The sequence below is a fragment of the Botryllus schlosseri genome, chromosome 3 (genome assembly GCF_051294905.1).
Source record: "Botryllus schlosseri isolate E-star chromosome 3, Bs_hap1, whole genome shotgun sequence".
NCBI lineage: Eukaryota > Metazoa > Chordata > Ascidiacea > Stolidobranchia > Styelidae > Botryllus > Botryllus schlosseri.
The window spans coordinates 33663306-33681910 of NC_137238.1; the positions used below are offsets into that span (position 1 = coordinate 33663306).

Here is an 18605-nt window from a genome sequence, read left to right on the forward strand (position 1 = left end):
GAATAATGATATGCACAACTCCGACGCAATTTCAGCTGGTGGGTATCTATTCGTGTATCAGTGGGTGAATGACAGATGTCTTGCGATGTTGCAGTATACCTTGCTCCACGGAGAACTATAATATACTCACGAAACGATAGATGTGTTGTGCAGAGTGTCGTAGTATACAGAAATTGCGATGTATGCTAGGACTCACTGTCTTTGAGAGTAGTCTTTGATAGTAAAGTAGTCATTTTGTACATGCCAATCCTGTTTGTCAAAAGTATTTTTCCGGTAGATTTGCATCGATTCACAGGTAAGTTCTGCCCGAAAGATCTGGGCGATATTGTTCCGACACCATACTGTCAAATCGCACGCATTTGTACCATCTCGTTATCGTGTATTAGAGACTGTGAATCGTTCTCTATCAGTGGAAGGCGCCCGATCCGGAGGAAGCAGGGTTGTAATGACTCGAGTCAGACTCGAATCACAATTTTTCGTTGACTCGACTGGACTCTAGTCATTTTTTAAATGGAAAATGGGTCGACTCGACTCGAGTGACAATTTGTGCAGTGACTATACTTGTACTCGAGTCATTGCGCATGAATCAACCAAGTAATATGACCGGAGACATTCTGTATTATAGGCCTACTTGATTCAATTCTCGTGTGTCAGGACCGATATTTGACGAATAGGCGCATAAACTCTATTTTATCTGTTTGAAAAATTATGTTGAGAGTAAAAAAATGAATGCGAGGCCTTCGATATCGCCATATTTGTTTAAGTATAAGTGTAAGTAGACTCAATACATAACTACTCGTATAAGTAGTACAAGTAGGTGAACCCTATTTGAGTACCCTGGAAGTGTAGAAGTACCGTCTCCGAGCGGACTCCAGATTACAGGTAATGATTATTCCAATCGATCAAATCCAAGTCAACATACTCCGTGCTGGTGGTAGAATAGCAGCATGGCCGTGATGTAAAACGCCATCGCAACGATTGCCTTCTCCAACGTTTCTTCTCGTCGTCTCAAGCACTTCTTGCTTACAATGTCTACTATGCCACTGATCATGAACATGCTATACATTGTGAAGTGCTGCCACTCGGGCATGTGTACCCAATGACCGTTTTCCATCATCACGAGCTTGTTCGTTCCTGTAGATATGAGATTGTGAGATTTCATAATTCTTCGTGGCTTATAGCTCACGTGGAGTTCAAGTCTGGGCTATCTAGATATCAAAAGCAGTGTTGGGATGACTCGAGTCACCTTTTTCATATGACTTGACTTGACTCGAGTCACTTTGCCAAAATGACTTGACTTGACTTGACTCGGCGCTTCAGAAATGTGGATTGACTCGTGACTCGGAGCAAAATTCACGAGTCAATTTCGAGTCATCAAGTAAACGTTGTCGATTAAATCTCTGCATCTAGTGTGTGTTCGGATTGTATCTCTTCATCTTGTGTATGTTCGGATTGTATCTCTGCATCTTGTGTATGTTCGGATTGTTCGCGAAACGCCGGTGTCACTTGTGAAAGCAACCGGTTATTCACTGATAGTACGTTTCACTGATCCTTCATTGTTATATCACAAATAAATTGACTGCGAACGAAATTATCACAGCTTACGTTGTCGTAGTAGTAGTAGTAGTAGTAGATTAATCTAATAGTAACATGTCTCTGTTTCTTAGACGGCTCAGTGGACAGTGCTAACCTTTCACATAGCGCTCACACTTACCAATCCTCTTGTATGATCTAAATCGAACGAATATAGTTTATGCGCTTATATTCTCACGGATGTATGGATGGTTGGGTATTGTGTATTGTACGATATCGATTTGTTCCAACTTTTCGAGGCTTCGTATTCGATCCTCAATTTTGGATGCTAATAACAGGCTATAACATGTAGCTATACAGTTATTCATGTATTTTATTAGCAGTTCTACGTGTACGTGAGTGGTGCATGTATTTAACTTCATATTCGTTATTTGATTCAAGATAAATAGTCAATTAATCTTTCCTTCATGCTGCGAGCAAAATGTAATGACTTTGAATAATGACTCATACTTCGAAAATTTACTATGACTTGAATTGTGACTTGACTCGTGACTTGACTTGACTTGACTTGACTTGACTGGAGTCACCTTCGAAAATCGATTGACTTGACTTGACTCGAGTCAAAATGTGCAATGACTCGAGATGACTCGTGACTCGAAGGTAGTGACTTGATCCCAACACTGATCAAAAGTGGGCAACACAGTCAGCGTTGTTTCTCGAGTAGACGTAAAATCAACTGCATACATTTATATTCCATCCTCCCATTTCCAAGACACCTAAATTCTGCTTCACTTGGAAGTAGAAATCAAGCAGGTAGTTTCAAAAAGTACATTTGGTCGAGGGTTCGCATAATCTTTTAGCAGTGGGTCTGAGATGGAAACTTTTGAAATTGCAATTTTGCGATTATCTCAAAATTATTATTGACGCTACAAATTTATATAATATTCGAAAGAATGTCAAGTTTAAAAGGATGCAAACGTATCCCTAAAGTACATTCTAGTTTTCAAAATCCACATTGTCAAAAGTAACATGCTTTGCCGAAAAAATAGCTGGGCTAGTAGAAGGAGAAGTAGTGTCATATCATAACGGCTTGGTAGGTAGTGCATGCGGGCAAAACCTACAAGAGTACTCACGTAAAGTAGATCTACTATCTTAATGACCACTTATTCTTGGACTAGATTCTACAGTTCAGATTACGGATCTATTTACGCTATGTAATTACATCATCCGAACATGGAAAGTATTCTCGCAAAATGGATATGATCTGGCTTTAATTCTAGTTATGTGCACATGACTGCGGATAGATATACTGCATCACATTGTCGTTGCAATACTACGGAAACCCGCCACTCGAGATTTCTGTGGTATGATGCCACTATTGCCACGTCACTAGAAACTCGATGATTACACCATAAATATGGTGATGATGATGACCCATTGCATTCGAAAGTTGGAGACCTACATCGAGAAACACATTGCGTTACTAAACACGAATGTTTATCAGACACGCCATTTATCCCGCGACCTCGCATCATTCCCGAGAGTGATAGAAGGTAGACTAAATGAGAGAATATTATGATTATGATTATGATTAGCTGGGAAGTGCAGCAGTGGATACATGAATCCTAAACAGATGATCCTTCCCATAGGTATTCGTTGCGATGGTATGTACGTAAGTTTGATGCTGTAGAGATTGACGATTGAATCCTAGCGGAGATATTTCTATTTCTAATAGGTCACTGCCCGCTAACCGTGTAACACACTTGTTGATTCAGCTCGCACAGACCAAACAATCCGTTGGTTCGTAACCGTACCTGGCGGGTAGAAGAGTTCAGCCATGGCCGCTCCAAATCCGTAAACGATCTTCATTATAGCATCGAGAGGCACGCCTTTTAACCTGATGAATACAAGTAATCAGTGTTTACTGTTGCTAGGCTAATAATGACCGGCCGGATGAGAATATCCAATATTATGGGCGGGCATTATTAGCTTTTAGTAGGCGGTGAATCATACCATTGATTGCATACAGTTTTTGTTACGTTGTTTACCGTATATAGACTATTCATAGATGAGGGAATTGCGGCGAATTTTATCATTTTCTATCAGGCGGATATCAAATCACGCTGTCATATGTGTCCATCGTATCTTGGAAGTTGGTTTCTCCTGATATTTTCGAATATCGATGTGGTTACATCGATATCGATAGGCTTCACGGTGTCGAATCTTTGAACCAAATCTACTCAGGTTCTCACGTACACTTGTGACGAAATGAGAACTACAACACCATGAATACATATTTCTAGATCAGAGGTGGGCAACTTCTCGAGTCCGCGGTCCGGATATGGGAAATGAAGTACTTGGCGCGCCGGATTCATGAATCGATACATTAATCACGTATTTATCCACCTAAACAAGTACCACGTCGTAATTAATGTAGCCTTTTAGTTTAAATCATATAGACCAGAATCAGTATACTACTTTATGACTGTATTAACGTAGTGTACTTCAAAAGCTGTTGAAGTCAACGAGACAACTGTGGTCGATCAAATTTGTCAACAAGTTCTTTGAACTCTGGCTGCAGGTCGGATCACTCGGATGGTAGAAACTACAAACCCTTATTAAAGACGGCGCGTGAACGTCAGTTAGATTGGAACGCAGCTTTTTCTTGTTGGTGTTCATGATTGCAAATGTTTGCTCGAAAATGCATGTAGACCCGCGGGCCTCATTATCATGTATGCATAAGAACTCAAACTGTGTGCGGGCCGCTCAAAATCCCGTCGCGGACCGCGCGTTGCCCTCCCCTGTTCTAGACACACACAAGACCAGATGTGGTGAGTATCGAAAAACTATTGCGTCTTTGCAGTACTCAAGATGGTTTTTGCAAAACTTTTTGTTCAGTTCAGTTTATTAGGAATTTTCATCAATTCGAAACACCACAAGACTGCGGTACAATGACAAGATAGGAAGGTGTCGAAACGACTTGAAGTCGTCTTTGAAATCAGACACCCACCCGTGAAACGATTATGTTTTTGGCCATCTCCACTTTAACTTGAATAGTTTTTCAGCAAACTACTTACTACTTACGTTCTCGGCCGTGAAAAGTAGAAAGCAGTTTCGGAATAAGTTTATAGCCCTTTTTCGGCGTAATTGTCATGGAGACCGCGTGAAACAGCCCCGGCATCACGGTACCTAAATAAATGTTAGAGTATTCTAGCTATTCACAGTGCCATTAGTCTTTTTCCATTGGTGGCGAAGATACATCTTTCAATTTCGAAAGTATCCACCTACGATAATCTGCTATAAAGAGCATGCGACCCCCGATCAACTTATTGAAACTACCTGAGTGCTCTTCGGACCTTTCATTTTGTACGTCCATTTGAAGCAGTTTTTACGCATTAGAAATTGATGCTTGTACTAGTAATTAAGTAGGAATTTACGGCGTTATTTCTACGAGAACACCTTACCTTTGCCATGGCAGTGAGAAGTAAGTGGAAAAACACGCAGAGCTTTAACAGCTACTATGGGAAGACGCGGACATTTCGGAGTGGCCGAACAAAAGTAGTATTCGATGCGACCCTGTTGATAGAATTCGATCGTTTGCTCGTATTACCTGCCGCAGACCTTTCCAAACACTCCTCGCCGGGACGCTTGATTTTGGGGAAACTTTCGGCCTTTCGATAGGTACCGCCATGAATTTTGAACGCAGAACACTATTCCAAAGGTGTAGAAGGCGAAACCGGGCGAAATATGTCCCTCCCAAGTACCCATCTCGTAACACAGTCACAATAAATATATTTACAAAAGCAACGCGTCTGGAATTGATGTACAGTATGGTGAAATTGCAATGTGCTGATAACATAGAGCGAAATTACTCCCGTGGCCAGGCCGTTAAACTTGTATACTAGACGCATCCACATTTTGCACATTCTGTTATCAGGGCGACTATATTGGTAATAAAATTCCCGTTTAATAAATACTACGATATATTCTGCTGATAAACCATACAACAATAAAATAAAGTCGTATTTTCAAAATGATATTCAATGCATTACGTCTAAAACTGTATGATTTCAAATATTTCAAAGTTTGCTTTAGGGATTGATTGGTTGATATTGTCCTAATAGATATAAATGTATGTTGAATATGTATGTGTATGAAATGTATATTAAATGTATATTGAAGTTCTGTACCTCCAAGAAGCTCTTCTAATAGATATAAGATTATATAATCTGTGATGTTCAATTACTATTCCGTATTAGCAACGGGTATCACGCACCAAGACACCTACACCGCTACATGTTTACCTTTTCACTTTGCACGTATCATACCAATCCCTAAACGTGACTACTACAGATACGGCGAATTCGAAGTAGCTGCTTTTTATAATCCGTTGTTAAATATAGTTTAATTCCCCCTAACAAAAGATGGGCTACTACATCGTTGATCTAATGACAGAGAAATACGATGCTCATTTAGAAATATATTTACTGGCGTGACAATCTTGAAACTGCCTATAGGCCTATGAACGATTATGATCCATCGATATCTGATACATCTGAGTAAGCGTTGTTGAGTGGTCGAATGGGGTTACGTTTTGGATTCAACAAGGCATCACGCCGTTAAAGTAATTTAATTCATGACACGAAGAATGTACCAAATGTACAGTTGAATGAGGTCACGAAGTTTCCAATTAGTAGATGATGATGATTTTAAGAAAGGGGCGAGTCGAATCTTAAAAGAGATAAACGAAAATGCCAATCAAATTTCTCGATTGAGAGTAAGTTTTTAAATTATTCGTGATTGATAGGTAACTTCAAAGTTGAATATCCACATCTAGGCGTAATAGAGTCGTGTTTCATGTCCCTATAATGACGCGAGGGATGGGCTAAACTAGGGGCGCGCAACTTCTCCGGTCGACGGGCTGGATATGGGAAAATGAAGTATTTGGCGGGCCGGATTACAGAATATTTACACTAATCGCGTATTTATCCACCTATACGAGGAAAATATCGTATTTAATGTAAACTTTAAGATTAAAGCATAGGGACCAAATACGGAATTTAACGAATTCATTATCAGTAGCTGCGGAAGTCAATCAGACATCTGTGGTCGGTCCAAGTTGTCATCAAGTTCTTCGAACTATGGCTGCATGTTTTATGTAGAAACCCTTAGTAAAGACTGCACGTGAACGAGTGAATATCAGTCAGATAGGAACGCAGCTTTTTCATGTTAATGTTTATGATCAAAAATATATTTACACCTGAACAGATCAATTAGTTTCATATCCATCTTTCTCAGGTTGGCAAACTTGGATTCATTCTGTGACGCACAAAATTTGTCAATACTTTCAGGGTACAAACTCTCTGCCGGCCGGTCGAAATCCCTTCGCGGGCCGTACGTTGCCCGTCCCTGAGCTAAACCATTCGCGATTTCTACGTTGACGGTAGCTCCAGTCTTAGTATTGATTTTTCGATTAAAATTCATTGCAAACGACCCACGCCGATAAGGATGGGTGGGTTGAGTATGTCATGAATGATCGGTAAAATATTCTTAGCAGATTACAAAATCGGCTGCATGCTCCGTTTTGAAGGTTGATCGATGAACTGATTTAAGTCCTATTCACTCGAAGCAACTAATAGCGCAGAAGATGCAGGAAGAGCATCTCGTGTATAGTGTCAGTCGGCAACTAAATTTACCCTGAATCGAACCAGTATTATTCCTAGTTTGTATCAAATTGTGTATGTGTATATGTACGACTCTTTCTGTGATTAGTTCGGCATCAAAACTACATCTCTCACTGGTGTCACTGTCCTGAAATTACGACGTTGAAGATTCTAAGCCTACGCGCTGCTAAGCTCTACATATATGCTCCAATCAACCCGCACTAATTAAGCACGACTAATTATTACAATAGTCTTTCTTTCAAACTGTAGGATGAAATTCATATCGCTGCGCCAATGAATGCAGTGTAGCTTTCGTACTAGACTCAGGCAATGAGAATTGCTTTCTACCCACGGAACAGTAGTATAGTGATGTGAAATTCTCTATTTCTGCCGCATTATTTACGACATTAGAGATCGTGAAATTATACCAATGTCCCGATAGCGTCTGTGAACTCTTTCCCTCCCGTTTACTCATTCAAGACTGACCCACGCGAGCACATTTCGTGTCTATATAAATATAACCGCGTTTTCGAGAAGGCATATTGCTGACCAACGAATGTCAACACGATGGCATGTGAATATGTTCGATGGTCACGAGTTTACTGTTCCCTTAAGACAATTCGTCGTTTACCGAGCAAACACGATTTACTCTTGTTGATGCGACTCTATGTTTGTGATAAAATAAAATTCACAAAAGCTATGTATCTATCCACGATATTGTACTGCATTTGCGTTAGTACTGGGCGGTGTCCAAACTCAATATATCGTCTATGGGGCACCTTACAGTTAATTAGTTACCATTACTAAACAATATAGTGGGTCACGTACACGGACGATATCTAGATTGTGTAATATGGTAAATATGGTACGAGCTGCGATGATTAACACGGGACTATATTTGCGTTGCCTTGAAATCCTCGATATATAATGCTTTTCATATCACGAATCGGCGCAAACCTGTTGTGAATATAGTTCCGTTTGCAGTACTAACAAATATATACTTGGCTGTGTAGTGTGTATATGCGAGAAGGTCTTCTCCAAGACTAAAGAATACAAGCTAACTATAATGTCACTTGTCCATAATTCGTCATCTCCTACTTCTTAATACCAGTATGAAAGAATATACTCTTAATGACATCGAGGCCCCGGTGAAATTCAAAGTGCTTACTAGGACATGTCAAACATAGCATCGGTCATGTAATACCGGGCTGTACCACATTTGAGCATCCGACACAATCAAAATTGCAATCGAGTATGGGAAGACTTCATATCCAAAAAGTAACCCTTACCCTAACATTAACTTAACGCGACATCGAACCCTAACCGATCTCAACCGAACTTGGAAAGCTGGAATATGTTCCTCTTTTCCAAATTAGGTTATAATTATAATTACAGTTACATTTTAATCGTAAATATTCGCAATAACTTGGAAACCAAAATAAAAGTGCAATCTCATAAGCATGAGAATGACAAATGTCTCTGCACCAAGCTAAGCTTGGCTCCTTCCGCACGATACGGTTCACCAGTAGCATTCTCACGAACACCAGAAATTAGATTAGAATTGTAATTAGAGCATAGGAACATTTCAATAATTAGATTAGTATTCGATTACCGGCATTTCGATCTGATTAGTCAAATTTGACAACTAGAATTAGCTATCAAGTTGTCCAAGTATGCACTCGGCCCTTTATCGTATAACTGTATCCTACTAAAGTGTTGCAGGCTATTGCGTTGCATGCCCGATGCCCGTATATCCACAGGCGGATGTGCGCCCGATAATATATGTTGCCTCTTGTATGGCAGATCGACTTGATCTACAGAACTTGTGAGTCCCTGTGCTCTTAAGGCTGTGGAATACTTGATGACGATCCAGTTTCTTCAAGCCGGCCTTCGTTCATTCAGACTCGTACAAACTATACTGGATATTCAAAATGCGCAATTAGAACTACAGAACTATGAACTACTCACTTTTCGAAACTAACAACCAGAACTAAAACTAACGACCATTAAACATCAGCAAATAACGAACTAAAACTACGGGCTAGCAATGGTTGCAAGAACATTACACATCAAAACACCGGTATAACAAGTCATCACCCCAACTACTTGTTCGGGAAGTCATCTTTTTAAATAAGCTACGAGAACTAGAGCTGCTCAAGCAACCAGTAGTTATAGTTGACCGTCAATGATAGCTGGCACAATTCCGTGTTAATTTCACTGCATTATTCGCTATCTGTGCATCAGTTTGCTATTTCTCGATCGAACCAAATATGTACCACTTGGAGTTTCAAACCTCCACGCTAAGCAGGGTGAATGTCGATTCCGAAAGTTGAGAATCCACTCAACGTAGAATCAGGCGCGTTCGAGTTATTAATGTGGTGGAGTGCATAACGCTGTCTGTGGGTGAAGGTCTGACCTATATCACTCGACGAATGGACAGGCTCCAAGGCATCGTTAGTCTTGTAACGAAGACGGAATACTCTGAAATTCATTACGTTAAACTAACATTGACATTAAATGAAGGGATGTCTGGTATGCTGAATTGATTTCTTATTATGATTAAAGTTGAAAGTTCCTGGGAAGGACTAGGACTGTATAAGGTTTGAATGACAGCCGAACATTCTATTGTGACTCACGTTCTTCTTCACAACACTTGTCCCCTTCAAATTATTGTTTCAAATACCTTTTGACATCGATGATCGATGGATGTTAGGATGAAAAGGGGTAAGTGAGGAAACAAGGGCAATAGAGAAAATAACGGGTATAGATCTTACGCGAAATTCACACCAACAATGACTATAAGGGGCTACCTAATTCTTAATATATTGTAACGCTTCTTAGCAAACACTCCCATGCATTATATTGTGACTTGAACGAGCTAGATCTGAAGAATTTGCTCGGATTGTGTTCGCGTTTACATTTCAAATGTTCAATTCAAGGCAGGCCAAAGCTACATACAATAAACGGCTCATCTGAGTAGTTTGAATGAGTTCAACTAAATAGCTTGAAAAAGTAACATAACTGTAGCATAACTGCCAATCTTCACGTTTGGTCCATACTGCCCAGAATTGGAAAGGGCTCTTTTGAACTTCCATTGAACAGGAATTAGCACCTAAAAGCACACGGAATTAACGAATGTTTGAATTACAAAAAAACAGAGTGGAAATGTTACACGACGAACTGACGCGAAACTTTCAAGTGGATCACCCATTTAAATCATTTATAGTCAGTAGGCCACTGATACTAAAGAAATGATGCGAACCTATGACATAATATGGCTAATCTTAAATATAAAACATACGACGTACAACGTATTGGCGATACGCCATAGCATCATCAAACTAGGGGCGACAATTCCTTCATCTCTCTCCTGTATAATCCAATACTGAAGAATAGACTTAGTACGAATACTATAGCCATACTATCCTGCGTTTGAGCATTGGCGGATAAGATGTCGGCACATACTTTTTCAGCGAATGCTGGTTCATTTTTATGGAATCGTGTTCTGTATTGTTTCATTCAGCCTGCGTACTTCAGCATGTCAACATGTTATTATGCATTTTTGGTTCTGCCTCAGATTCAGATCCATACTGATTCCAGTGATTCTCAACCGTCCAAGTTTTAGGATTTATTGCGTATCAACAAACTAACGAAAAACTCAACTTTACTCCAAATATAGGATTACAAACATATGGGCGGAATAACAAAGAAATCGACCTGGAAGTTTCGAAACAATTGCGGGCCACGACCTAACCAGTTCCTGATTAGTACCAACTAAAGCGGAGCATGGGCCGAGGCGGATTTCATATCCGTCCGGATTTTTCATTTTTGATTGGAGCCAGACCGGAGCCAGTATCATATTTTTTCTGATACGGCCGGAGTCGGATCGGAGCCGTGTCATATACCTTCCAGCCATTTCATATCGATATACGTCGGCTATATCGGGAGGTTATGGTCCGTTAGGCTCATACAACATGTTGTTTGAAAAGTATTTACATTTACACAATTATGGCATAATGTAGAAACTTAAAAAAAATCGTTTGAAGGCCTTTGTTTAAAACACCGTTCGTTTTAAATGCAACCATAGTTCCTGTCCTGGCAATCCGAACCCCACACGACAAATGCCATCCCGCAGAGAAACATTATTCGTCAGTTAAGAAATACCGATTTGGAATCGTGTGCGTCTTTTAGTTTGGTACGTTTTAGCGATTTCAATATCTTTTGACATGACAGACAGGCGGTCACGAAACAACAACTGCAACGCGTAATTGCACCAACGGTCCCGCCCGAATATGTTTAATTAATAATTACGTACCCTAAATTTTCGAAGACAACACCTCACGTAGCTCTACCGGTAAAACCGATTACGTTGGCTGAGAAAGGACTGAAAATCTATAGCAATATTCATGCAACTAGCAATATCATTGACCGATTTAATCATGAATTATGGAAAATACGCGGAGTAATAGGCTGTCGGACTTATTGCAATTTATACTTCAGCCTATATTTTGATGTGAGTTGAATTGTGTCGAAATTTACTCTCCACAGATACGTTCTAAACAAGGTCCATGACCAGCAGAACTCAAGATGCAGGGGTATTCTATTCATCCATGCGTTTGACGCTAGTCTGCAAAAATTCTCTTTCCCGGTTTTCAGAGGCGGCTTTTGACGACTTCAGACAATACTAATATCCCTCTTTTTAGCATTGACTATAACTATCCATAGAAACAAATAACAACTGCCTCTAGTATATTTTGTGGCATATCTAGAGTCCAGTCAGAAATTGACTATAACTATCCATAGAAACAAATAACAACTGCCTCTAGTATATTTTGTGGCATATCTAGAGTCCAGTCAGAGTCGCATGCGGCTCTGAGAGCCGCGATCGGTAATCACTGGTGTAGGTTCTACTGATGTATTCGTGTGGAGACTACGAATGATTAAGTTCTCTCTATTGGCGAACTCACTTATCCACTCCATACAACATTGATATAGGCTACCTACCTACATGTTAAATTGACAATATGCAGTATCCAACTATACTAACTCATCTTCGACTGGATTGTCCCCGTTTTAGAACATATATATTCGCAGGCATATTGCAATCTATTGATAAGACCAGCGCGAAACCAATAGATCAGCGCTAGAAAGGGTGCAAGTAGCAAAAAAAAACAGCGGCTTCGTCATGAAATCGTTGTATCACCCTCCAGGTAGGAATGGTGTGAACCTCTGAAACGTTCAGGTTCGTGTAAACCCGAACATTTTTGAAAGGTTCAGTGTGAACGCGAACGTGAACCTCATGACGTCACATCACCTCATATTGCTAATTCCAACCCTACATTTCAGTTAAGTGATATATTAATGTACACGATAGCTAGCGACGACTCGGGTTACATAATGCCACAATGCTGAAGTAGGTAGGCTTTTTAAACGTCGCCAAAAGTTTCAAACGAAGTAATCAAATAATATAATATTCCCATAAAATCAATATCTTCCGTCGCTTTGCCAGCAATTTCGACGAGGACTTGCAAAGGAATATAAGCTTACGACTTAACGGTCTAGGCCAGACCGGACAATGTACTCGGCGTTGTTGCTACGTTGATGTTGAGGGTTTCTATACTTGCTACCGATATTACCCCATTAAAAAGTTATACAGCAGTAGCCAACAACCCAATCGCACGGATTTGGTTTTTATGATACAATGAACATATGAAATCGAGATGGACCCCGTACGCTAGCTAGATTTTTACATCAGACATCGATATCAATTTCATTTATTTGGTTGAAAAAGCATCATTCGATGACTACCTAAATGTAGCGTATTTCGCTCTTGATGTTGTGTGATTGCGGGCCAAGCTCACAGCAGAGACTCACTAAATATTCACAAACGGAAAGATGGATAATTCGAGCAAACTTTTGTAACAAAGCAAGTAAAATTTTTCAGATTGACAAGGTGCACTCTCGCTTAGTGTTGATTTATCATGCTGCCAGCGCCATGCATGTAGTGGCCCGCAGTTGAAATGCAATAAATATCAACCAAAGATGTAATAATGACGTGAAAATTGTAATATATGTGAACGGTAAACAGCGCAGACCCTACAAAGGTTTGTTTGTGAACGTGAATCTCCAAATTTCTGAGGTTCACACACAGAACGCTAAGGTGAACCTCACGGTCACACCATCCCTACCTCCAGGGCTCCAGCCCACTCGTCTATCCAAGAATACAATACGATACGGATGAAGCATAGCCAATAATCCAGTGAACAATGTAGACTGGTTTTAATATCTACTAATTGATCATCCTTCCCTATAATTCGTCACTGACCATTGCAACCATTGACCATTTACATGTTAGGAACAACCAATCTATCGATGTACACTAGCTAGCCTATGTTTTCACAGCGACGGAATGAATCTAGAATTCTAGATATAGGTTCTGAAAATTTGTACGTTTAACACTGTCCAAAATCTGATACGCGTTGACACGAGTGCATGACAGTTCATGACGACTCGCGATTTTGTAACTCCTTCCTTTAATAAGTTTTCACGCGCAACTCACCGTCCATATAATAATAGCCAATGCATCATCCTCCGATAGTCCCCGTCGTGAAGTTATTCGAACTATGTTACGCTTACCGTGGAGGGGAATTCGCAGTTCCAAGATGTTTATATTAGCCGGGTTTCCTGTTTTATTTGTGATGGTGTAAGTTTTCCATTGGGCTGCGAAGAGGACCACCCTCTTTGCTGTACCAACACTATTAGGAATGACAAGTCAAGTGTGAAACCGGGACATCAACAAAAGAGGGTACAGGTGTTTGCATGCTTTTAAATGTAGGACATAGGTTTGAGCGTGACACAGCAATAGATGATGATGGTCAGTAATGAATTGATTCTACATTACGTAATTACAGATTTAGATTGCCCTACTTTCACTATTTGAGTGGTTTTGCTTGCTCCTGCGTCAATTTAAGAGTTACCAACGTCTGCCAAGGGGAAATAGTTTAACAATAGATTACGAATCATGAATACGGAAAATATATTACGCGGTATTTACTTATTATGTCCATGCGCATGCATTGTCAAACATGCATTGTTAAACTATTTACGGTGGGCACTACTATAATAAATAATTAAAGAATTGGTCACCGTAAATACTATTTTATTCATAATCCAAATTTTTCGACGGCGATAACTCCGCTTCAACTGGTTGAAATTTAACCAAATTTGTGGAACATCGATTCTATTGACAACCTAACGCTTTCATGGGGTGAACAGAAAATTTTCAAATTTTTTGTTATTTATTTTTATATAATAAATAGAAACTGTCTTCTCCTGTAGCAATGCGGCTACTGGTTGGAATTGAACCAAATTTGGTGTGTAGGCTTAAATTAGGTAACCTAACAATGTTATCAAGTAGCCAGTGCGATTTGAGAAAAAGCCATTTTTGAAGAGCCCTAGTGAGTAGTTATGTTTCTAGACCAGTTCTACTAAACAGCTTTATTGGGAAATCTATTTTTACATTGTATTTTGTATGAAGTAGTTTTGGGATATGTTTGCATCCCTTCTGTGAATGAAATTGTCCTAACATCCGAGCTAAATATCTCCTGCATCACGGGATCTGGATATATTAGGCTACTTGTAGTGTCGGTAGCAATTCGGCGCTTAATTACAGCGATGATAGACCCTGTAAATTTGACACCAATGTCACCATTTCAATTGATAGGTGCGGTCTAATAAAACCTACTAGATTGTTTTAATTACGAGGCACTTTCTGTAACCAATGGGCAACAATGGGCCTATAAGCTTCAATTAAAATACTGAACTGCTGTAATCAAAGAGATTCACTAATAAATTGACCGATTCCTCCTATTATTATCAGAACTTCTTAATCGGAAAAGCATGTGATTGTGCTGGGCAGGATTAAAAAAGTCATTCGCCAAATTGCATTTTGAAAATAATCAATAATAATAAAATTATATTTTGACGTATATATGTACTTTTATGCATGAAATTACCAGTGTAAACGTACCCCAATATTGCAACTATCATATTCATAGTCATGATTCAATTATGGTATCGCTCAGCAGTGTGATGTAGGCCTACATGGTATCATAGCACGGACGATAGTCATTTTTCGCTAAACAACAGACAGTGAACATAACAATCCTAACAAATCATAGTACAGCTGCATTTTAGTTGAAATTGGCTAAAGCTTTGATGCTACTAATCCGATGCTGTCTCCTCTTAATGCATGTCGGTAAACAGTAATAGTGGAGACTGGACACTAGACGCGAAAGGGAAATGATTGCGTTACATGAAATTTGCCAAACGTTGACCAGCAACAAGCTAAATTTCTTGCACATGTAATTAGTAAGCCTAGTGATATCATGATGAAATCAATATCCCTTGAAGATGAAAAGAGAAAGAATAGTATATTTGAAGTGTTAAAGTCATTCTTTCTATTATGACGTCGATAAGAGTACTCGGATACTCAATACAAAATCAGTTAGGGAATTGATTTTGCTCAGCTCAAGGGTGGGTAAGTCAAGCAGGCCGTCCTTATACGACAAGCCCGGTACATAATATAGGAAGAAGCACTAGACACGAATTATAAACCCCCAATCCTTCTAGTGTCAGACCATAAGAAGAATATACACACAAAAACCTTCCTACTGCGTTATACGTATCATTTCAAAAATGATATGCAAGATATTTCCGTACACACATTGTGCAATTCAGGATGCTTATCTCTTTCGGATACCATCAGCTTTTCCAATTCTACAGTTTGAATCTTGGTCCCCAACTCTCCTCCGTACAAATATATTTTGTCAGCGATATGAACTTTGCTTCCGACGCTGTATTTGATGGTAAAATACTTAATGTACTGCCAATCATTTTTTGTATCATTGTAATATGCTACTTTATCTGAAGTGCTACTGAAACCGTATAGAATCCCATTGAACTCAAACACACATCCTCTCCCTCGTCCAACAGTAATCGGTATGTTTGAAATCCGGCTACACTGCATGGTTGTCAAGTTAATCTTAAAAGAATCATAGCTATTCCTTTCGTAACGACGATTTGTACCACCAATTACATAAACGAACTCTTCGGCACCTGCAATGGCAAAGTCATAACAATTAGATTCTCTTCCGATTTCAATTGATTTCAACGTGGCATGATCAATGTCATATAGGATCGCCCTTGCCGATGTAATCATCACTATGTATTTATCACATCCGATGCATCGATTATATTCTCCCCAATTCCCACCGTCGTACAACTTTGTCCATTTCATTCCATCGAATTTATAGATTGCGTTCCCCATTGTGATATAAATTGTACCTTTATATTCAGCAACATCAAGGCTCGTCGTTTCAATACGCGGAGGAAGCTGTGTGAATACAGACCATTCCCCTTCAATAAGGCTGTATCTGTACACTGCCCCAGTTTTAGTATTGCAAGATATGATACCCGTTGGGCGTTCAATGGGAACCATTGTCAATTTGTACGGTTTTTCATCTAAAACCTTATCACAAATTTTGACCATCAACCTCCCTGATTCAGATACCAATGGTTCACAAAGAACATGATCCTTTATAAATTGACGAGGAACCAAAGAAAAGTCAATCGTGAAGCATAAATCAACAAATGCATCCTTTCTCTTGTCCAACTCTTCTTGAACCCAGGTAACGATGGCAATCCACTTCAACATTTCATATTTTTACCCCAGTTATGTAAGAGGGATAACAGGTACTGGAAGTCGTCTTCGGGTAATGACTGCAGCACTTTTGACCCGATAAATGCCTTGAAATTTTGCCGGAAAAAAATTTGAATAGAGGTTTTCAAAAGTTGTTTCTGATAAACACGAGCTACCGATAACATCTTGTCTACATTGTCCATGGTTATATTGTCAGAAACAAATTTAAAGTAGATATTGGTCAGGTCATGTAGGCAAAAGATATCTGATGCTCTTATGAAATCATGGATGCGGTCCAAAGAAAAATCAACTTTTCCAGAATATATGAAGTTGATACATTGTGTCACAACATCACCAGGGGTATCAGGGAATGAAACAATCCCAGTATTCGACTCTTTGGTACCACTTGAGAACATGGCTCGGAAATATTCCGATGAAGCCATCAATACAAATTTATGGACCTTGATTTCATCTTGGCCAGCTTTTATGGTGATGTCACAAAACTGCTCTTCTTCTTTCAATGCTTTCATTGTATAAAGCATGGATCGAGGATGCGAGGAACATTCCTTCCGAATCATACTTAATGGGAGATCAGTTTGGCATATATTACTACTTATGCTGCAAAACTGTAACAGAACATATTAAAATTAGTACCATTCCAAAGAAGATACTTAAAATATTTCTAGATCAGGTTGATCATTTTACCAATATAACTGAAATGGAAAATCATTAGATCGCTGTCAAACGAACAGTAGAATGCGAAGAGTGGTCTAAACATACTGGATCTACAATGACTATTCATTTTACCGACTAGTTAAACTCGAAACCAAATAAACAAATAATATTATTTAGCTTGGATTGAACTTCAATTGAACTTGAAAACACCAACATGGAGCTATGTTTCTTCTACATCCATTCATACGTCCATTCATTGCCGAGGGAGCAAGATGGGAAGTGATTATTAGGGCAAGTTTTTGCAACCTTTCCAACTTTTTTTACAGCTTCCGGCAGCTTCCTAAATACTCGTAAGATATGTAGAATGCTGTTTTAAGCTGTTCGAAGAAATCTTATAGCGCAGCTTTTTTCAACTTTTGTCCATATTTTTCATGCAACTTTTTGCTACATTTTGCAACTTTTTCGATTTATCATGAAAGTATTTTCGAATTTGAAGAAATACACGGCCAAATTCGACTGAAACACCGTAAATCAGCATCGAAGTAACGCTTTTACAGGTATTTCGGGAGCTGAGCCGGAAAATTGACCCTTTTTTTTAGTCAACCGAGCAAAATGTGGTCAAAATGCCACTTCTGCAACTTTTTTCAAAAATAAATGCAGCTTTCCACGGATTTATCTGCAACAAAAAACTTGCCCTAGTGATTATACAGCATGGGTCACCAACTCAAAACGGGTCGCGCACCACTATTCAAATTTCGTAGCGGCTGCAGGCCGCATGAATTCAATGTCGATATGGAAAAGGCAACAACGTTTTAAAAACCTTACGCAGTACGAGGCTGTTCTACCTGACATAGGCAACATGCATAGTAACCACAAAAGAAGGAATATTTTATTAAAGGAATACAAATACAACAAAAAATCATTGTCATCAATTCTGATTCATTTTGAACTGTGAGCTGTCCACGACACCTGGAAACGCTTTCGATCGACTGAGCCAAAATGTCAGAAAATGCGAACTCAATGGCGTGCCAAAC

General features: G+C 39.4%; 2 protein-coding genes across 3 annotated transcripts in view; both read right to left on the bottom strand.

Annotated features, from left to right (window-relative positions):
* The window catches only part of LOC145435122 (transmembrane protein 45B-like), a 28695-nt gene extending 23320 nt beyond the window's left edge, over positions 1-5375 (bottom strand). Inside the window, exons 1-3 of one of the 2 annotated variants that reach the window (XM_080312395.1) lie at positions 5144-5375; positions 3348-3430; positions 923-1134 (exon numbers count right to left, since the gene is read on the bottom strand). In XM_080312395.1, coding sequence (XP_080168521.1) covers positions 923-1134; positions 3348-3430; positions 5144-5301 — 453 coding nt within the window. In that variant the 5' untranslated portion in view covers positions 5302-5375. The remainder of the gene's footprint in view (positions 1-922; positions 1135-3347; positions 3431-5143) is intronic. The other variant, XM_080312396.1, reaches the window with a different exon arrangement.
* LOC145435103 (kelch repeat and BTB domain-containing protein 3-like) overlaps positions 1-18605 on the bottom strand; it is a 273848-nt gene that overhangs the window by 1483 nt on the left and 253760 nt on the right. The window lies entirely within an intron of this gene.